This window comes from Sebastes fasciatus, chromosome 1 (genome assembly GCF_043250625.1).
Source record: "Sebastes fasciatus isolate fSebFas1 chromosome 1, fSebFas1.pri, whole genome shotgun sequence".
Classification (NCBI taxonomy): Eukaryota; Metazoa; Chordata; class Actinopteri; order Perciformes; family Sebastidae; genus Sebastes; species Sebastes fasciatus.
In genome coordinates, this window is record NC_133795.1 from 11,313,712 (window position 1) to 11,336,551 (window position 22,840).

The 22,840-nt window shown below is 39.8% G+C and overlaps 2 protein-coding genes across 9 annotated transcripts in view; both read left to right on the forward strand.

Annotated features, from left to right (window-relative positions):
* The first annotated feature begins 1,005 nt into the window (after positions 1-1,005).
* LOC141764083 (beta-crystallin B3-like) lies at positions 1,006-3,255 on the forward strand. The gene is made up of 6 exons (XM_074629021.1): positions 1,006-1,259; positions 1,624-1,705; positions 2,130-2,245; positions 2,354-2,486; positions 2,570-2,712; positions 2,809-3,255. Exons 2-6 carry the CDS (start codon positions 1,631-1,633, stop codon positions 3,095-3,097), a joined length of 756 nt encoding a protein of 251 aa, XP_074485122.1. The 5' UTR covers positions 1,006-1,259; positions 1,624-1,630; the 3' UTR covers positions 3,098-3,255.
* A 2,560-nt stretch (positions 3,256-5,815) lies between these two features.
* The window catches only part of cita (citron rho-interacting serine/threonine kinase a), a 53,548-nt gene continuing 36,523 nt past the window's right edge, over positions 5,816-22,840 (forward strand). For all 8 annotated transcript variants that reach the window (XM_074629040.1, XM_074629060.1, XM_074629050.1 and 5 more), the window contains exons 1-10: positions 5,816-5,953; positions 7,085-7,211; positions 7,349-7,490; positions 8,907-9,082; positions 10,749-10,850; positions 14,412-14,554; positions 15,327-15,420; positions 15,506-15,709; positions 16,328-16,481; positions 17,754-17,943. In XM_074629040.1, coding sequence (XP_074485141.1) covers positions 7,107-7,211; positions 7,349-7,490; positions 8,907-9,082; positions 10,749-10,850; positions 14,412-14,554; positions 15,327-15,420; positions 15,506-15,709; positions 16,328-16,481; positions 17,754-17,943 — 1,310 coding nt within the window. In that variant the 5' untranslated portion in view covers positions 5,816-5,953; positions 7,085-7,106. The remainder of the gene's footprint in view (positions 5,954-7,084; positions 7,212-7,348; positions 7,491-8,906; positions 9,083-10,748; positions 10,851-14,411; positions 14,555-15,326; positions 15,421-15,505; positions 15,710-16,327; positions 16,482-17,753; positions 17,944-22,840) is intronic.

Below are 22,840 nucleotides of genomic sequence, written 5' to 3' on the forward strand. Positions count from 1 at the left end.
ATGATGGCCATTCCCATGCCCTATTATGTCTCATATGTTGTTGCAGCAATTTTTGGGGTTGATACCATTTGTTACACAGATTTGGTGCTAAATTTAACCATTTTTTACCCTAGAGAGTTGATAAAAATTATCAATAATCCCTCCAAAATACCACATTAAGACACCAAGACCTTGAGGAACACCATAGAAAAAGCCATGCTGTGATTTGGTACATTTTGAGATTTCTGCAAGAATTGCATTTTTCGGTGATAGGATGGCGAGCACTTCTGTTCTGGAAACTGCTCAGAAACCCCCTTATTGTCAATCTATCTAGGGAAGCCACCCATCCTCTGAATGTGATTATTCTAGAGGTCACCACAGGTCATTTTATACAGTGAGGTCTAGTTTAAAAAAATGGTCTCACTATATGAAATGCCTACTATGGGGACTAACATCATCACACATGAAAACAATTGGGCTCATTTGATCCACAATAGTCTCAACTTTACAGTGATACCCAATTTATGTAATTCAAGACTGTTTAGGGACCCCAATTTGCAGAAATTCAAACACATCATTTTTTAGAATAGAATAATAAAATAACACAATTATTGTACATGCACAATACTGCATGTTAAGAACTGCATGCTTTTTGCACAAAACTGCATGTGATTATCATAAAGTGTGCATGCCTGTAAAGGGGAGACTCGTGGGTACCCATAGAACCCATTTTCATTCACCTATCTTGAGTTCAGAGGTCAAGGAGTACCTGTGAAAATGGCCATGCCAGTTTTTCCTTGCCAAAAATTTAGCGTAGTAGCTGCAGCTTTTTGGACGTTGGATTAAGAGAAAGGTAAAGAAACAGATAGAAGACAGGAAACTGGTGTGCAAGATATCTGGGTGGGGCCAATACTGCTGAGTGAGACTGATCTCTGTTCATTCTCTTGGCTGGCAGTCAGTGCGTTTGGCCACTATAGGATCATGGTCAGGATGGCAGCAGAGCCGGGCAGCGTTTGCCAGTGTGCCAGGGGCAGAGGGGCAAGCCTATTGAGAAGCAGTGTGATGGACACAATGGGCGCGACAGACTTGCTGCATCAACAGGCTTTTTGCTGCTGTGGCCAGAAATAAACCATAAATACCCCCGCCGGCCTCTACCGACCGCTCGCCAGGCCTCCACACCCACACACACCCTCACACTGAGACAGACAGGAAAGAGAGAAAAGAAAGAGGAAAAACAGAGCGTGGTTTGTACGTGGTGCAGTGAAGCACAAGCCATCCAGGTAAACAACAATGAAGTTCATCCCTCTCTCCGACTGGCCTTTCTCTTTTCCTCCCTCCCTGTCCTCTCTGCTATCTGCATCCACATGCTTGCTTCTTAAGTAGCATTTTGTGTGTGCATTATTGATGTCTTATTCTAATGGACACAACTAGGATTTGAGTGAAATAAACAAGTTAAAGTGTGCAAATGTCTCGCTGATGTATTAGATTTGTGAACAACATCATAGTCCTACCTGTGACCATGTTTTAAAGTTTAATAATGCAGTAAACACTATTTTCCTCCTATAAATTCAACAATTTAAGAGTAAAAAACGATCTAATGTCTGCACTTATAGCACTAAACAATGTTATTTCTGTGCTTTATAGAGGCAAAATGACAGACCAGCAGGGTACCCCAGACCAGCTGCCTGCAGAGAAGGGCCAAGGAGGGGCTGGAGCCACATATAAGGTACCTAACTAAACAAAACCTTTGCTGGTGATTTCACACATTATCTACAAAATACTGCATGTGTTGAAATTAAGATAAGTCAGAAATACCATGGATTAGGACTTTGCTGATGGTGGAGATCACGTATGGGGAGCATTAGCTCAGTTCCTGGGGACTTGGCTTGGGATCCGAAGGGTCGTCGGTTCAGATCCCCGCACGGACCAAGTATGGAATGTGGACTGGTAGCTGAGAGATGCCAGTTTTCCCCCTGTGCCCTTGAGGAATGCAGCGGCTCTTTAAAACTGCTCCCATGGCACTGTATAATAGCTGCCCACTGCTGAATTTATATGCAGTAGCTAAATTTCACTGTGTGCTGTGCTATGGAAAATGTGTGACAAATAAAATTGGATTTACATTTAAATCCAACTCTCCAACTGTCTTGCAGTTGGCAGTTTTTGAGTACGAGAACTTCCGTGGGAAGAAGGTGGAGTTGTCTGGTGAATGTAAAGATGTGATGGAGAAGACGGAGAGGATTGGCTCGGTCATTGTGGAGTCGGGACCGTGAGTAATCCCTTCATCATTTTTTACTGCATCTACATCCTGTTTTGTAGTTGTGTCCCTTGTTTAGGTGCATTTATAATATGTAATGCATTTTCTCCATGTCGTCAGATGGGTGGGGTTTGAGCGTCCAGGTTTTGCAGGAGAGCAGTTTGTGCTGGAGAAAGGAGAGTATCCTCGCTGGAGCACCTGGACCAACTGCCTGAGTAGCTACAACCTGAGCTCATTCAGGCCTCTGAAAGTGGTCAGTTAGTATTATCAGTGTATATATGAGCACATGTAACTTTCCTGTCAAACAAGATCAAACCTGTTGTTTTTCCTCTCCAGGACAGTGCAGATCATAAGCTGCACCTGTTTGAGAACGCAGGCTTTGAAGGTAGAAAGATGGAGATCGTTGACGACGACGTCCCCAGTCTGTGGGCTCATGGTTTCCAGGATCGTGTGGCCAGCGCTAAGGCTATCAATGGAACGTAAGCTGAAACCCTCCCGGTGCTAAATGTTATTTAAGTATAGTAGATGTTTTTGTTTTTAAAGATATGTCACTACTCTTTCTCCTCCCTCTGAAGGTGGGTGGGATACATGTACCCAGGCTACAGAGGGCGCCAGTATGTGTTTGAGTTTGGAGATTTCAAGCACTGGAACGATTGGGGAGCCACTGCACCTCAGATCCAGTCCGTCCGACGTGTGCGGGACATGCAGTGGCACAAGAGAGGGTGCTATATTGCCCCTGCCCCTACACCTCCCAATCCCAATCCCAACCCCGCTCCGAACCCCAGCCCTGCCCCCATCCCAACTCCCAACCCCAATCCTAACCCTGCTACCAACCCCAAATCCCAAACCCAACCCCAACCTTAACACCAGCACCTCCTACACCAACTGGGACAGGCTAAAGTCCCCAGTCTCTCCACTTCGCCCCCTGTTAGTCTAGAATATCTGATCATGCAATTTTGGAAAAATTTAACTGATTATAATCAAACATGTAAATCTGTTGGAAATAAAGGTTTTGGCCCTGATTTTGGTTTTCTGCAAATTATTTTGTGTTATTTATTATGCATAAGGATGTGTTTTATTCAGAGTATTGCAATGACTGCATGTCTGTGAGGCTAATAATAATCATTTACACTGGGAAACAGCATTCAAGAGATTGTGTTAATTAAAGTATGATTAAAGGAGCACTTCCACCGATTTTAATCTTAAAGGTCAGTTTAGGGACAGTACGAAAATGATTGATGCCAAGTCGTGTGGCCAGGCGTGTTGAAGACGAATCAAAGGTTGTCGCAGGATCAGCAGCACGATGGACAATGAGCTTGACGGGCAGAGTGTTGTAAAAGATCCACCTGTACAGACTATAAACTGTGGGCCAATCTAATGATAGTCTTCAACCTTTAACACAACTTGATTTTATATCAGTGAAGTTTTCAGTTCAACGTGGCTTCCTGTTCCAGAAGCCTTCAGGCAGATAGGCAGATCTGTATCATTTTTTTATCTCTTGCTTTTTTGATTTCTACAAGTCTGTTAAAATTCATTGAGCGTTAGCAAAAGTGAAATAGTTTTATATTGATGTGGTATGAAAGCAATGGGCATGTGATGCATGCGGGTCTTAATTATAAATAGGCAAATAGGTTAATATTGACAGTACTAAATGACTGGAGTGCCCCTTTAAAATTAGTAAAATGTGTCCCAACAAAATAGGCCCATCAGTGTTGCCAGATTGGACTGGTTTACGCCCAAAAGGGCTATTTGTGGTTGGGCAGGGGAAATAAAATTGGGCTGGTAGATGAAATTTGGGTTGCTTTTTTCATCATTTGGCAGGGTTTTGAAAATATTGTGAAAACAATATTACCAAACAAGCAGTTTTTTTATGGTCAAAAACACAGATACAAAATTCAGTAAACTTCATTGAGTCAACTCACTCATGTCTATTGACTCATTTAATTTGAGAAATATTTGATTGACATGAGTTCAATCGCTGTTAGGGATAAAGGAGGACCTACTTACCTTAACGTCATCATCATTGACATTGTGCATGGGTTGTGATAGCCTATTTATCTAACATTTTATCATTGGTTATTTAATGTAGATATGAAGCTTTGTATGCTTAGGATGTGTTTTTTTTATGGGCATGTAATGGTTTTATGGTTTTACACAGGTTTCTGGCCAGGCTATGATTTGGGCTGTTTCTTTAATGAATTGGCTGGGTTTTGATTGGTCTGGAAACTGTCAATCTTAATTGGCAACACTGGCTACAATATAAAACTAATTATACATTTTCAGGTGGAATTTCATTTCATTCTCACTGTGCAATATCATTTTCCACTTGTGCAATTTTTTTAATAGTCTGTTTATTGTCAATACTTACAATACGCGGCCCCCGCCCTCTGGAACTCTCTCCCTCCTGAAATAAGAAATGCTTCAACCCTGGACACTTTCAAAAAACACCTCAAGCACCACCTGTGCATCAAAGCATATGATCTCAGCTGACTCTTCCTACACATCACTCTTTTAATTACTTAGCTAGATTTAGTGTGACCCCTTTGTAAAGTGTCCTTGGGTTTCTGAAAGGCGCTATATAAGCCCAATTTATTATTATTATTAATACTGTATCTACTGCTCCTGTTTTTATCTTTTATTTAAATGGTTCATATTTTGTTACACTTTGTTTTGCTCTTTTTTTTTTTTTTTACTGTGTTAGCAGATGCTTTTTGTTTTTTGCATTATCCCCTTTGCTGCTGTACACTGCAAATTCCCCCACTGCGGGACTAATAAAGGAATATCTTATCTTATCTTATCTTAATTAAATACCTGACAAATCAAGGCACTTCACTGCACACTGATGATGCTAAAATATTATAAAAATCCAGTATTGCCATAAAGCAGTTATTGATTTCTAACTTTACCTAATCCACCCAGAGATATTAAAGTAAAAGCTAGGTATAAAAGGTGTAAAAAAATATCTGGCAGCTGACAAATTTATATAATCTTAAAGTAGATATCATCATATTGGCCAACCCTAATGGTATTTTTGTCCTTGTAGCTGCTGTATGACCATGTAGGTTTAATAGGAGATGTGTTCCAGCTGTCCACAGTTAGCAAGGCCTCTCTCAGCACTAACATAATACAACTTTATTGATATGCAACCTGAATTCAATGGGAGTTAGGAGTGGGCAATATGGATAAAATACTCCATCACAATCTATATGTTATTTAATATGTTGATATAGTACATTAATTAAATATCTGACAAATCAAGACACTTCACTGCACACTGATGATGCTAAAATAATATTTATTTTATTTATAAAATTATTTACTAAAACTAAGACTAATAAAGGAATATCTTATCTTATGGTATTTCAGATCTACAGTAACATATCTGTCAAATGATAAATCTTCTTCAACTTTATTATCATTCTCCAATTCTAATATTATATTATGATCATACATTTTTATGTGCTTATCAATAACAAAATCATTATTCATGAGTCTTTGTTGTGTTGAACCAGAGATGAACTGTCTCTCTGGTTGAATAACAGGCACAGGGCTGAAACGTCACTCATTGGTTGAAATCAACGGCTCGGGCGGAGAACGCGCAAAATTTGAAAGTCTGACCGGAAACAACGTTGATAGTTTAGAGAGGAAAACAGTCAGCATGTCACTGCTTCTGTGTATATTAATAAATAACTAGATTATAATTACCTGCATGGCAGTCTGGTGAGTAGACTCATAACGCACTGTTTAGTTAGTCTCTGTAAATATAACTGTTCGACACTTGTTCGTGTTGCGTCAACGGTTTTGTTTGTTAGCTAAGTTAGCTAACGGTAACTTAGCTAGCATGCTAACGGTAACTTAGCTAATGTTAACTAACGGTAAATTAGCTAACGTGCTAACGGTAGCTTAGCTAGCATGCTAAAGGGACACATTGTTGACATTTGTGTACACAGCTTTTTCCTTCCGTCCTCTGTTGTAACCTTCTTCTACCGTCCTAGATATACCATTAATCAGTTATTAGCGTGTTATATTTTATGTATGCTGACGATCTGGCTGTTGTTTCTCCTAGCAGTGCGGGGTTTCAACAGCTGCTGAATATATGCTCCGAGTATGGGGTCAGATATGATGTGCAATACAATGCAAGAGTGTTGTCATGTTCAAGATTCAAGATACAAGAGTTGTATTTGCACCTATAAATACATTGTAATTCTGAGCAGTTTACACCGAGTCAGCTTTAAGAAAAGAAAAGGTAGGAAAGGCACAAAGTAATTACAGTACAAAATAAGTAGCACATTCAACTCAACACAATAAATAAATAAATAATTAAAATATAAAACGCCTTCAGTGTAGTCAATAAATAAACTAAACTACCATCTGTATAGGAAAGATACCCCCAGATTATTTTTAAAAATAAAATAAAATAAAAAAATAAAAATAAAAAAATTATTAATATATTTCAGACAATTACACAGTGGAAGGCAGCATATTGCACAACATTACAGTCCATTCAGTTCAGGTGTACTGTGTGTCCTATGGAGGTGAGGTGTGGGGTATTTGTGTCCCTCTTTAATGTCCTTTGCCACCAGTGTTATTGTAGCTGTGGAAGAAGCTGTTGTGAAAGCAGAGGTGCTCTGTGAGTGGAGATGCTCTCTGGCCTGTGGTGCCTCAGGTTGTGTCCTGACACATTGGGACACATTGTTGACATTTGTTGACACAGCTTTTTCCTTCCGTCTTCCGTTGTTCTTTAACCTTCTTCTATCGTCGTCGTAGATATACCATTAATCAGTTATTAGCGTGTTATATATTTATATTTCCTTTCACTCAGTTCGACCTACTGTGTGTCATTTCTCTCAGGTTATCTGTTTGTTAAGAAGATATGTTGAAGTTCAAATACCAGAGTCAGGGATGCCTGAAGACGCTGCTGCCGTCCTCTGCGGACCCCATCACCAGCCGCAGCTCCAGACTCAACCAAGTGTTTCAGGTAAGGTTATGTATATGTCTAATTGTCCTGATGCCATTAACTGTGCATATGCAAACACTTTGTACAGTTTAAAACCAGCCGCAGTAGTAACTGTCAGTAGCTGACTTCCTTTTCCTGTGTTTCTGTCTTGTCCCCAGGGCCGAGTCAGCCTGTGTGGGCAGCAGGGAGGATGCACTCTAGGTCGGGAAGAGTTTCTGGAGGCTCTGCTGCTGCTGTACCAAGAGTGCATCTCCCCAGAACTTATGAAGATACAGCATGTGGCAAACTTTGTCAATAAGTGTAAGCATACATTCTACACATGTTTGTTTGTTTGTTTGTTTCAGTCCAATCCAGTATTTTCCAATCACATTTGTTGATACAGTCTGAATCAGTAATGTAGCTGTTTCAGCTTTTAAGACATACATATTTAGCTGTTCTTGTTGTTTTTGAAGACCATAATACTTTTATTCTGTTTCTATTTCACATTTTTTACACTATGCAGTAGGGCTGCACAATTTTGAGAAAATATCTTATTGTGATTATTTTGACTGATATTATAATTGCGATATGATTTCAAGTCAAGTCAAGTTCAACTTTATTGTTATTTTTCCACATACAAAGTACACAGCTAAAACGAAATGTGTTGCTCGCGGACCAAGGTGCAAACACAGACATACAAAAACAGTCTCAAACAGAACATAACACAGTGAACAAAGTGCAATAACGCAGCAGAATAAAAAGTGGATGACAGAATGATTAACAGAGTACAAGCAATCAGGTCTTTAAAAGTACTATTTATAAAAACCCAATGACTCTGCAGTAATTCTCCTTATATAAATACCTAAAAAATAGATAAATAGAAGTGACAGTGTAAATAGTAGACCTGAAATGTCTGTTTCACTTCCAGCATGAGACGTGGGGATGTGTAAGAAAATATCGAAAAAATCGAATATCACAATATTATGTTTTGTGATACTGTATTGATTTTTAATTAATAGTTTACATGCAAAGATTAACTCAGTCAATACTTTATTTCATTGGTTCATTGATAAAAAAAATCCCAATATATCACCTTGCTTACAGTATCGTAATATATTGCGATATATTGAATCATAAACCCTGTATCATGTTAATAATCACATCGCCAGATTCTTGCCAATACACAGCCCTAATTTACAATATTAGAGGGAATGACATTTTTACATCATTATTCTCTTTTTCACTGAAAAACATAAAAATGATTATTTAGTGATTTTTGCGGGGATCTGTACCAAACAAAGATGTTTTCTTAAGTCTGTAGAACGTTATGTGTGGGCCATGACATCTCTACTATTTAATTTAAAATGCTATTTTGACACATTTCACCTTTAACAAATTTTGCAATTCCTGCGCTTTGAAAATTGCTATTGGCCATATTGCAATTTTGATAAAATTGATTAATTGTGCAGCCCTACTATACAGTGACATCCTAAAAAGAGATCACTAAAAATTCAGATTTCACAACTAGCAATAATAGACCATAAATGCAATATTGCTACTATCAAGCAGATAGAATTTATTTAATACCAACACCAATTGTATGTATATGTAACTTCATATCTCAATAGAATTATGTTTTGTATTTGTGGTATCTTTACAATTTTACATCGTAAAAGTAGTTTGACTTCATTTCAACAATGAAAAACCTCTGTGTGTTTGTGTGTGTTTGTGAAACAGTTTCTGAAGTGGTCTCAGAGCTTCGAGACATGCAGCCTGCTCTTCATGACTTTGAACTGCGTGCAGTGGTGGGTCGTGGTCGCTTCGCTGAAGTCCAAGTAGTCCGGGAGAAGGCCACTGGGGATGTTTGTGCACTGAAAGTCATGGACAAGGCAGTTTTACGTACTCAAGAAAATGTAAGTAACTACTCTTACAGAGTAGTAAAATATAGAAAATACTCTTTAGAAAGTTGTTTTTCTTTTTTTTTTACATTTATCATTTGGCTTTGCCACATGAAAGGCCTTTTATACCGATGACATTTAATATGTCAAAGTAGGAAAAGCACAGAAAAGCACAGAAATAATAAAACTAATGATTACTGAATTCCATTTAGCTACTTCAGTTTCAGGTTCCTGGTATTGTGCATGCTGGCTCACTGTCACACTGTCCTGACTTACGGGGATATGTAGTCATTATTAATGTTGTTAACATCTGTGCTTTTCCTGCTCTGAAAAGCACAGAAGGTGTTTTAAGACCATGACATTTTGTCCAAGCATTTCTTTCAACCAGTATCAACGGCTAAAGCCAAGCTCAGTTGCTGTGAGAGTTATGATTTAGGGATTCTAAAGGTTCATTAATGACTTTAGACACATTTCATATAACCATGACATGGGCATTCAAATAAATTAAATATATTTTTCCTCCCAATTTATTTATTTTGTTTTCAGTACACAGTATCAGTAATATATGGTAATCCACATATTCCTGTTTGCGACAATAAAGAATAAATAAAAGATGATAATAACCAAGGGATGAAAACATGGTTCTCAACCTTTTTCATGTCAAGGAGCCCTGAACTGGTACACATTATGTCATGGACCCCAGTTTGATAAGATTTCGCTTCAGGAACCCCCACCTTAAAAGATATTCGTTGTTAGATAATTAAGACCAGAATTCTGTAGTTGTCAACTACAGTTGGGGAGATAACAGTGGAGAAAGTGAACCTATGATCAGCATAGTCACTTTTAGGACTCTTACTCACATTGCTCACTTCTATAGTGAATTAAATAGTGATCATCAACTAGTTGACCCTTAGTTGAGATCCACTCAACACTAACAAAAGTTGTGAATACAAAGTGACCTAAAGATTTTTAAGAATAACATCGCCGCTGACTAATTCTGACCACAACATTATGTTGTTTATCACCAAATAAACATAGGAAGAAGATAAATTGAGAAGAAAAGTGTATACAAAGCTGTATCTGTTGGACTCAAAAAGTTTTAAGCAAAAGTGTTTTTCATTTTTGCATCTTCATCTCCCATGCAATCATTTTACTGTGCATTTGTTGTTCCAAAGTGTCAGTCTGAAAACAGCCCACTGGAGGGTGCTGTGGGGTTGAATACTACATGACAAAATGCGGGTACATTATCTGACAGCTGTGCTCTCTGGCATGTGACTAATAGAACAGATCTTAGTCAGAATTGTACATGAGCGGCGACAGGAAGGGATCTGAAGTGAGCAATACAATGAACAACTTGCATGAACAAGAAATGTTTGGCTCATGCCACCTGTGACTACTTTGCATAATTTGACAAAATGTCATCCCATTTATAAAACTAGCAACGTGAACTGAAGCTATGAGAGGAAGGCATGAATTCTTAGTGTTTCAAAGTTTGGTATGTGCATTAAGGTCTCGGTTTAGATGGTTTATTTAAAAACAAAAACAAATGTAAACCCCTTCTCAGTGTTTTAGACAGATGAGTTTATGTGGTTGATACACTACTCACAATAACTATTTGTGGCACACTGCTGTTGCATTTATTTAATGCATATATGCTGATGGCCTTTTTAATTCTTCTCAGGTGGTTTTTCATGAGGAGGAGCGGAGGATCTTGGCTCAGAACAGCAGTCCCTGGATCCCGCAGCTTCTCCACGCCTTCCAGGATAAAGATCATGTCTACCTGGTGAGATGGCATTTTTTTTTCTGATCTTGAGGACTGAAATTACTATTTTACATAAATCTCTCCTTGTCAGAAGACTGTTTTTAAGGCTTTACTGAAACTGCCACAGGCGAAACGAGAGTAATTGTGTATTAAACATACCAAGTAAATAGCACACGCTGTCTAGTACTAGGTGGGTGTATTATACATTTTAATATCCAGGATCATTACTAGGGTGTAATTGATTCAATGATCAATGATCCAATATACCGATGCTAAGTGAAATATATCCATATTTATTCTTTTTATTAAAAATAATAGATTGTTTTTGTATTTTAAAAGTCTGAAAGAGCTCAGTAATAAAATTGTCAAATCATATTTTACAGACTTTGTAATATCAGCAAATTTCATATCGTTGTCCAAAAAATCAATATAATATCTTATCGTGATGAAACTTGTGATTTACACCCCTAGTCATTACAGACCTTTATGTTGTAGTGTAAGTCTGAAGGTGCTTCAGTTATTAACGGAATTGTACTACCCCCTAGCTCAACCATTGTTTACAAGAGAGGCTGCTTTAACTGCAGATGTTTGTGTTTTCTGAATGAACTCCTGTCAGTGAACTGAACCAGATGGGGGTGCAATGGTCCCCATTCCAAAAAAAGATCTGGAGTCATTCAATTTGCACACAATAGCACTGACCATGCTATGGTTTAAAAGTGTTAGTAGTCAAAGATTCAATTGATATTCCATGATCTTATTTTCTAGGTGTGGTCTCCTTACACAGAGAGTAACATATTATAAAAGCAGTTGTTTGCAACTCAATGAGTTGTTGACATATTCACTCAAAATCTTTATCACATTTATTTAAGTGAGATGAAGCCTGTGTAGTAGCAGTGGCATAGAACGACCCACTGAGGCTTCTGTTGGTGAGCGTTAAATAAATGTTATTTGGTATGTCCTTAATATTGGTTGATAGTTAGTTACTTGTGTTAAAATGATACTCCTTAATGCTGTCTTGTCTTCATAATCTACATACACTATGTACGATATATTCTCCCAGCATTTTGGGAAACCTCCTTGTTTGCCATAAAAACCACAGTTAGATGAGTAAAGAAGAAAAGTCAGGATGTGTCTACCTTGCTGAACTCAAAAAGTAGAAGCAGGCGAAAGGGTCGATCTCCTTCAATAGTGAAAAAAATCAACCTTCCACCAACTCCAAAACTGCCCACTGGGCCTGACCTTTGTTGTTCAAAAATAGCTCCAGTGTATATAAGTTACCTGCTTCTCCAACTGCAATGTCTTGGTTTTTATTCCTATACATGTACAGAGTATAACATAGCTTATTTTCATAGAAAGCTGTGTAAAAGAAAAACTATATTGGAACGTCATTTTTTCCTTTTCTTTCACTGCTGTGGTTTCCAGAACGTGACTATTAAAACAGTTAAGATCAGTCAGAATAGTGCATGAGCTGCTACAGTACAGGAAGGGATCTGACGTGAGCACTGAAAGGAACAACTTGTACGTAGAAGAAATGCTTTGAAGCAGGGGGGGTAATATTGATAGCCTCGTTCAAAAGTGGAAAACAAAATCACCTTCCAGCAGCTTTCAGTTTTTGTTGTGTTATCATGTTGGCCTGCAGACTAGTAGCCACCAGTATAGCTAAGAGTCACCAGGGTTTTGTTCAGATTAACGACATTATTCAATGCTGGCAACTCCGCTGGACAAGGATCTCTGAGGTGCTGCAGTCTTTTGGCCTAGCTGTTGTTGCTCAAATTGTGATTTAGTAGCTAATTACAATTAGAGCTGCAACGATTAATCGGTTAGTCGATCTACAGAAAAATAATCGCCAACTATTTTGATAATTGATTGATCGTTAAAGTAATTCTTCATGCAAAAATGTCAGAAAATTATGTTTTCAGCCTCTCAAATATTGAGATTACCTGCTTTTCTCGTTTTATATCATATTAAAGTGAATATCTTTGGGTTTTGGACAGACAAAACAAGACATTTAAAGACATCACCTTGGACTTTGAGAAACTGGGATGGACATTTTTTCAATATTTTCTGACATTTTATAAACCAAACAATGAATTGATTAATCAAGAAAAAATAAATGGCAGATTAATTGATAATGAAAATAATCAATAGTTGCAGCCCAAATTACAATTATAATCTCAATTTCACATTCCAGAAACTACAACTGCGAAAAAAAGTGAGAAAAATATGACAATAAAGCTGAGCTAACTGTTTGCCCACGCTTCCTGTGTTTCACTTATAAGTAAAACAACCCCTGGATCTTTGTAATTAAAGGACCAGTGTATAATAATTAGGGGGATCTATTGGCAGAAATTGAATATAATATTAATAAGTATGTTTCCTTTAGTGTTTAATCACCTGAAAATACAAATCGTTGTGTTTTCGTTACCTGAGAATGAGCCGTTTATATCTACATAGGGAGCGGGTTAGATACCACCAGATCCTACACACTGGACCTTTAATATGGATATATTGAATTAATGGATGATCTTCCTCCCTTGACTCTGGTTAAGGAGGTAACCAGGCATATTTTCCAAAATGTTAGTGTCCCTCTAACAGTCTAATCTTCAGCCGTGAAGCACAGTGTCAGCGTCCAGTGTAAACATCGTTAAGGCTGTTAACCTCACAGAGAATCTATATTTTCTCTGATGACCTGATGACTGGCTTAAGGTGCAGGAAAACAGCCTTTCCTGCCTGGCCAAGCCTCATACTGTATACCGCCCTTTGTTTTTCTTCCACTCCCCCTCTCCTCATACCTTCCTTCATGCCCCCTGCATGTCTCCATTCTTTCTCTTCCTCTCTCCTCACTCCCCCTCAGTCTCCCCGTGCTCCCTAACTGAGCATGGAGGAAAATACAAAGCATCCATCTTTATCCGTGTGTCAGAGAGGCACCCAGTCTCCCTGTTGCTAGGTAACACTGGAGAATGCTCCCGTTCATTCAGACTCGCCGACCATTCATGCACCAGAGGCTCTCGCCTGTTGTGGCTGTATGGCTGCCACCATATAGCTCAAATCAGCCTGACCCCGATGCCTTTCGGCTCAGCATGCAGAAAAGAGAACTTGAGTCAACCGCGGTTGATTTGTTGATTTAAAAACTTTAAATATGCTTAATGAGATATCTTTTGTTGTTGTTGTTGTTGTTGATGTGGCGGCATGTTGCTTTGACTGTAAACACATCTTGCTTTAGCCCGTGATCACAGATACACAAAGAGGTTGCAGTTATAGTCGGGGTATTTTTAGCTATTGCAGACCATTCCTTTGACTGCAGTATCACAGATAAATCTGCAATAGTATTCAGTGTTACATAACTGAATCTATAATGAGGAAGCAACCCTATAAGCTTAAAGCTGAATAGAGCTTTGATGTGAGCTCAAACACATGTGGTCCCACACTTGTTGCTTTGTTTTTCTTTCTAAATATAGGCCTATTCATTAGGCATTCATAAATGTTTCAACAGCGCGTGATACCTGTTAATTTTAATCACATTCATTCAAATTGCGTAGTTTTATGCTGACTGTTTCTGACTGCATACAAATGTGTCTTCAGGCGATGGAGTACTTGCCAGGCGGAGACTTGATGTCCCTGCTGAACCGATACGAGGATCAGTTTGATGAGTCCATGGCTCAGTTCTATTTGGCTGAGCTGGTCGAGGCCATTCATGCTGTCCACCAGCTGGGCTATGTTCACAGGTAAGAGTCCAGCCACTGAATCCAACTTCTCAATGATGAAGGCCTGATGTTTCAAGGCTTTGAGGAGCAATATAACCCTCTGAGACCCACGTTAGACCTGTCTTTTTCTTTTTTTAAGGGGGTACAGGCCAGGGGGTCTTTAGGGGGAGATAGCAGGTCAACAGTAGAAAAAGCCATGCTGTTATTTGGTATCAAAAACTTTTGACATTTGGAGATTTCTGCATGAATCGCATTTTTTGAAAGTGGGCCTGTCTGTAAAGGGGAGACTCGTCGGTACCCATAAAACCCAATTTCAGTGACATATCTTGAGGTCAGAGGTCAAGGGACCTCTTGAAAATGGACATACTGTACCAGTTTTTCCTTGCCCAAATTTAGCCCAGCTTTGCAGCTTCCTTCTGGACAAGCTAACTTGACATGGTTGGGACCAATAGATTCCTTAGTTTTTCTAATTTTATATGATATCTGTACCTTCACTCTCCCGCGGGTCTCAGAGGGTTAAGGAAGTAGGCCAGAGATCCTCACTAAATGTCATTCTTTGCCTTTTGTTTTCACTTGAATGCACATAATTCAGGAAAACATTAACTAGACATGAAAAATGCAGCATTGTAATTTAACCTGGAGCACTCTGTGTGATGTTATGTAATACAAAAACATTGCTGGAGTTTACAAATGTGTTCCATTAACATCAGAGCGGTGGACATATTACAGTACTCGGGCAACAAACAGCTCTGTAAAAGCAGTATCAAATCCCTTCTTAACTATCCACTTGCAGAGACGTCAGACCAGAGAACGTTCTCATCGATCGGACTGGTCACATTAAGCTGGCAGACTTTGGATCAGCTGCCAGGCTGACTGCTAACAAAACAGTAAGTAGATTACAGAGTTTGCTCGACGTATTGACTTCAGCGTGCTTGACAGGGACATCATTGTTTTTTATTAATGTGCTTCCAGGTTGCATCTCCCGCAGTGTCTGGTGGGACCCAGGACTTCCTCTCCCCCGAGGTCCTGGCAGCCATAAATGGGTCTCACAGCACCTACGGGGTTGAGTGTGACTGGTGGTCCCTTGGGGTCATAGCGTATGAGATGATCTACACCAGGTCACCTTTTTCTGGTGATACTTCCACCAAGACAATCCACAACATCCTCAACTTTCAGGTACATAGACTGTCAGCTCAGGTGCTGACATTGGTCACTAATTGTCTGCTGCCTATTTACCATTCCAGTGTATAGTCTGATTTACCTGAACTAATACTAGGGCTGTCACGAATACCATTTTGTTGGGCTTCGAAGCTTCGTTGAGAAATATTTGAAGGTATTTGAAGCTTCACGGTGCAACAGGCTGACTTGTTCTTCTGTCTGTCCGTCTCCATCTCCCTCATTTCAGTGCCGCTGCCGCACTACTGTACACACACACACGCACCTCTACTCTCAACAAACAGCGATATCCGTCTAAGAATAACTAATAATAATTAATGTTGAATATCAATAGTGAATAATGTTTTGGGATTATTCCTTATCTTATGTGCTACTTTGGGATTGATACATTATTATTACATACATAAACAAACAAAAAGGAAGCATTCGTATACTGATCTAGAGGTCAATTACCATGGCAGTGGTCGAAGTTTCGAAGAATTCAGGTCAGCCCTAGTCTGTTGTCTGCTGCCTCGTTACCATTCCCAGTATACTCAATGAAAACATGATTTACCTGAAGTAATACCTTATAAGTCTATGCATCATTTAATAATTCCTTGTCTATGTTTTTGCCCACAGCGCTTCCTTAAGTTTCCGGATGAGCCGCGGGCCAGTAAGCAGTTTGTAGACCTGCTGCAGAGCTTGCTGTGTGGAGCCAAAGAGCGACTGGATTTCCAGGGACTCCGCTGTCACTCTTTCTTCTCCAGTGTAGACTGGAACCACTTAAGACAAGGTGAGGAGACTCCTCTCCCTGGAGACTCTGTTCTTCTGTCTTCCCAGTGGAAATGTTCAATTTAGCTTGAAACGACGGTGTGTTGCTGTAATCACGTTACTGCACAGATGATATACGACTAGTTGTCAAATATTAATGTTGTTTATGATATACATAAGTGTACTGTGTGCGTGTGGTTGCACATAGACAACAAACGGCAATTGCGCTGCCAGTGGTGTAGTAAAATAATGAGATTCTGTGTGTCGTTGGCAGTAGGCCAGCTCTTTCCTGAGGAGAATGGGAGGGAGGCAGAGACAAGAAGCGAGGCAGACAGAGTAAAGATCTGCAACTCATCTGCTTCTCAACAGACGCAGCAGCACAAATCTTTTACGCTAGTAGCGACAGCAGACATGCTCTGTGGCGGAAATGCATGTGTTGGACGTCCTTGTTGCCATCAAATCAGAGACTGCACAGAATGACAAAGAGTTTGTCATTTTCACCTAACCAGCTGTGGGAAAACACCCATAACATTCACATTATCAGTGAAGCATCGTCACGTTAAAGAGAGGTTCTGTAATTCACACACGTGTAGCTGCATGGGGGATGAGTGTTTATTTTGCTGTGCAGAACACCGCGTGTCTTCAGACGAAGATCAACCCTCCGTTTTGTGATTCTGAAGCGATTATCAAACATTGCTATGTATTATAATATTCCTATCAACACTGAATATTAACGAATCTAGTTGTTTGTTCGAAATCCTCATGGTTATCGGCAGACTAGGATACAGTGTTTGGGATGCAGGAGGCTGTTTGTGCCTCTCTGTGTGTGTGTGTGTGTGTTAAAGAGAAGATTTATTGATTTTTTTTTTTCTTAATTATATTAATTTATTGTCTTTGAGTAATAAAGATAAAAAAGAGAATCACATGCATAAATGTTTGGATTAAAATATAGACTTGGTTTATTGATAATTGGACACAGATAGAGCTTTATGCTTCAGCTTTGGCTCCAGCTGATTAGCTTGCTCTGCTGCAGTGAGGGAGAGCGAGTGAGCGAGTGTGTATGAGAGAGAGAGAGAAGGAGGGAGGGAGGGACAGAGAGGCAGCATGTGCATCAACGCGCGACTTACCGCACTCTAGGCTCCCACAGCTCTGCTCCGTTCCTCCTCCCTTCCTTTCTCTCCCCTTTCTCCTTTTTATTTTTTACATTTATATTTTACTACTTAGTTTGTCGCTGCTTCCTCTTTTTTTTTTTTTTTTTTCTAGCCCGCTCTCACACCATCCTTTCCTCCTGCAGTTCTCCCGCCTTTCGTTCCTGCGTTGCACGCTGAAGATGACACCTCTAATTTTGAGGAGCCGGAGCAGGCAGCCCCCCGGCCAGCCTCAGCAGCCCAGCGAGGAGCTCTTCCAGTGGGCTTCCAGGGCCAGGATCTGCCCTTTCTAGGCTGGTTCTTCAGCAGAGCGTTGACAACATTGGCCAAAACTGAGTAAGTGCTACCTGTTTACTAGGCATTGTTTGGCTTTTTTTCATAGACGACCCCTCTTTCTTCCTGTAGTCCCCCTGCATACACCTCTCTAACACACCTTTGTTGGTTAAAGACCCCATGCATGGTACCTTTGGCTGCTGTTGGACTCCTCATTACCAAGGCAACAAAATCCAGGTAGCCTTGTTTCAGGTGACCTAGTGTGGTGCCCTGGGCAGTTGGTGTTGTGTCCCTGTCATTAGCGTTGTGCCTGTTGGGGCCAAAATGGGTTTGGCCATATGCTGTGTCAGACAAGGAACGAGGGAGGGGAGGGATCCCCCCTGTTCTCCGGTATTCTCTTCTTCTGATTCCTGTTTTTGTGCTTTGGGGTGACATGTAGTTGATATGATGCATAGATAGATCAAATGAATGGACTGGAGGATGCGAGCTGGCGTTATCTTGCCATCAGTGCTGATTGGTATGCGGCTGAGTGTGTCAATGAGGTTTGCTGAGAGGTGGAACCCCAGACACAGGCACAGGCACAGGCACACTCCCACCCCTCGCTGCTGTTATTGTGCTTTCTCTGTTACCGTGCAGCATAATGGGCTCCTGACTTTTACAGCATGGGTTTTGGGACTGTAATTATCCCTAATGGTGTTTGGCTTTTTAACCTCTGATAATAATGCAAGAGGATGGGTTTCATTTCTGTAGCCCTGTGGCAGTGCTCTAGCAGGTTAATGGTCCTGGAGACTGCGGATCATGACAAACAGCAGCAACAGAAAGGGAAGAAAAAGCGTTAGCAGATTAGACAGGGAAAAGGATGAGAGCTCAGATTGGGGGAGAGAATCTATTTCTATGGTTACTACCGTGATGTTTTTTTTTCCCAGTCCCCACCCCCATCTTTACCCGTCTCATCTCCTCCTCTTATTTTCTCCCTCTTCTAATGTCTCTGTCCTTTGCTGTTACACCATCAGTCATCTGTTCATGGTTTTTAACTGAAGCCAGTCGCTTTCTGTGCTGTATTTGATTAACAGGAGCTCATAGAATGTGTCAAATTTGTGTGTGGGTGCATGCATATGCCTGTACACAAATTCCTCATTACAATGCCAAAAAGGAAATAGAAATGAACCCAGAGCCAGGCATAATGAAATGCTAATCATGCGTTTTAGGGGTTCCTGTTATTCTGGGTGTTTTTTTCATTCTGTGTGAACTTGTCTGTCTGACTTCTCATTAGTAAAACTCAACAACAAAATCCCCTTAACAGCTTGCCTCAAATTTATGAGGAGCTATCTGTGGTTTAGTGTCAGAAAACCCATCATTTTGAAAGGTGGCTTGAATAAACTCTTCAAAAAGCTGCCTTTTTAGGTAATATAGGACAATATCGAAGTGTTTTGGTAAATTGTACACAATATATTTCACAAGTTGTGATTATATTTGTGTCGGATGGTCAGTCATCTAACACTTTGGTCAAGATCAGGACATCTTGACAACTACTGACCAGATCGCCATGCATGGTTACTGCCAGATGGCTGTGGTGTGGATGTTCATAGTCCCCAGAGGATGATCCAGGCGACTGACTTTTCATCAGTGCCATCATCTGGTCAGAATTTCCCCTAGTCGTGGTATCTCAGAATCTAATAGGGCTGTGTATTGGCAAGAATCTGGCGATACGACGACACACATCATGATGTAGGGGTTGTGGTTCAATATATTACGATACTGTCACCAAGGTGATATATATATTTTTAAGTCTAATTTTAGGAAAACTGTCATAGTAAAAAGAACACACCGCCATATGCATCAAATCTGAGTAAAAACAAGTTTACTTTTTCATGCAATCAGAAAAGTGGGATCTGCATTTGCATTTATCACAGTCCCTGTAACATCCAACATTGTAGCACTATTTTGAGAGGGTACATACACAGAGAGGGTGCATCTCTTTGCAAATGAAATAAAGTTTTAACTGAGTTAATCTTTGCATGTAAACTATTAATTAAAAATCAATACAGTGTTTTTGAGAATCAGTGTCACAAAACATATCGCAATATTTTCAATATTTTCGATATTTTCTTACACCCCTAGAATATAATGGTCCAATTTTAAAGAAATCTGCTGAGGACATTTGTGGTCTTTGGAGGATGATTCCTTATGTTTTTTTAATGACCCTCTGACCCGTCCTCTAGTGCCTCCATCAGGCTAAAATATACACGTCTTGGACACATGAAAAAAAATCTAAATGGGAAATTGTTGTGAAAATTACTGAGCCCATTTGTGCTCTACAGCAGATAAACCCTTTTTGTTATATGATGTCCCACAGCCTTTCCTCCAGCGCCAGCCACAGGAAAAACTTTAAATCTTTAGCCCCACCACTGGTAAGACTAAAAAATAGAAAAAATTTGCCCATGTGTGTTCAGGGTTCATTAACTGCCCGTCAATTTTTACTTGCCCCTATACAAATTGTTTCATTTATTAGCGGTTATCAAATTGCAAAAAAGACAAAAAAGTTAATTGTCATGTTTAATCTTTATTTACGTAAATTAATCTGGAATTTCACCCACATCCTCCAACGCCATAGCAAAGAAGCGAGATGGCTCACTCCTTAGCTACTTCCATCATCGGCTCTGGAGAATCCTTTTTACCATTTGCCCCGATCGAGCAAATGTGTTGCTAGATTTAGTAGCCTGAAGTGGCATTTTACTTGACGGCAGCTTGGCTATTTAAAAATCGCAGGTTTGTGCAGGATGTCCCGTGTTGTGCTAGTGACGATTCTCTCAGTGGTATGCAGTGTTTTAACTTCACCTTCTAGTATCGGTTCAGCTCGCTTCGAACTCCAACTGAGGTGGTACCAAAAATGGAGTGGTTCTGTTGGTACCATCCACAACTGCTGCTGATGGAAATGCAAAATTAACCATTCTAATGTGTAACAAACTGACCTGGACTGGACTGCTTGGTGGAAATGTGCCATTGCCATAATGTATACCAAGCTTCTGGTCCCCCGCCGGCCATATCCTCTTGCGCGCTGCAGCAGCCTCGCCCTCTCTCCGCCACATTTCTTTGGCCATAAACTCTGGCTCGAATAAATATGGCTGAATATCAGAGTCAGCCAAAACACTGTAAAATGTATCCTCGTCCATAACATCCTCTGCAATCATACTTTAGGATGTCATTTTCACTGTTGGAAACGTAGCTGGTTTGCAATACAAGCGAAGAGAACAAGGAAGTTCTGTTTTTGAGCGTCATCTAAAGCATGTGCAGATGCAGGAAGAACGACAGATTTTGCAGCTTCAAACTCTGCTTTCTCCGTCAGTACTGCACACACTGAGGAATTTATTGCTTCAATCGACTACATTTACCATCAACACTGATTGAACATCCACATAAAACGTGGCAAATTTTCCCTTTAAGTTTGCTAATTAACTGCATTTGATCTATTGTGGTCCACATTTTTGCGTGCATCTACAGTATGACTGGAGGTGTTTATTTGGTTATTGGTTTCTTCAACATTGATTTTGTGTTTTTATTAGTTTAGTTGAAGCTCAAGATTTAAATTAGAAAATCATAGTCGGTGGTATTTTTCCACTTTCTACAAAAAATGACTGAAGGTTCCCTGATGAATCCCCTCCCTTTGCAACCCTGCTTGTGTAGGATTATGTGCGTTTGTTTGCACTTCCATCGGTGTGTGCATGGATGTTTTATATTATTTTTTGTTTACCCATCAGTGCTGCAAAAGCCTTTAACTTGCATACTTTTCCCTGAGTCTCTGTCTCCCTTTGATTCTCTTCAATAATGCAGTCTGCACTGGCTACTCATTTATTTCCCTCCACAGTACATGAGACATGACAACTACCATATTCCTCAGCTAGGAAAAGAGCGGTCTGGCATTTTCTCTCTTGTAAAAACATGTACTTCCTATTTTGCCTGATTTTTAGAACAGTAAATTCTGGGAGAAAACAGTTGAAGGCAGAGAAGAAAACCATCCATCCTCACGTACAGTTAAAATTCATCATGCCATGACAGTTTTAAGAGAAATCAGATAAAAGGAAAAAAAAAACATGCAACTCGATGCTGAAAGCCCCCAGCTGAGGACGTTTAAATTGTCGCATTATCCGTACAGTAGCCCCCCAAAACGATTCATCTAAGCACTGGAGAACTTTATGAATTTTGATGTCTAACATCAATTTTTAATTGGCAACAGATTCAGTTTGCTGGAGCGCCTCCTCATTTAATCTGGATTCCTGTGAAAAAGGCTGGTTGGGGTGTTGCTGTTTTTGTTAGAGATGTGAGTCAAATGTGTGTGTGTTTCTGTATACTCTCTATATATATAATATACACTATATATACTGTATGTACTGTATATGTGTGTGTGTGTTTCAGGGGGATGTTTTGCGATGCAGAGAGGCGAAGGGAGCAGTGCTTGCTCTTGTGATTATTTTTAACACGGTGATTCAGTCTGAGTCAACTTTATTAAAGATCCCTCTGCTGTATTTGTGAACTCATTCAAACAAACCCATTCATTTATTAAGAAGACTTTTATTCAGAGTAGAATTTTCTCTTTTCTCTGGTTAAGAGAAGGGTGGGGAAAAAAATTACTCTAAATTAAATCCCAAAGAATGGAAACAAAATAGGACATCGCCTTACATAAACAAGAAAAATGGGTGCATTGGACTCACCACAGAGCTCTGTGTGTTGACCAACCCCAAGCATAAGCATAGCCCAAATTCTCCTGCCACATTATTTTGTCAGGCAAACAGCAAATATTCCCAGGTCTACACGGCTGTTTTGTCCTGAATGAACCACGATGAATGGAATATACTCAGCTTTTTCTCACTTCAGAAATGCTCTGTTGAATGTTATCTTTACTTGTTGTCAGTAGCCTTATTGTTATGACTAGATATTTTTCAGAGACTTTTCTTACAAAGGA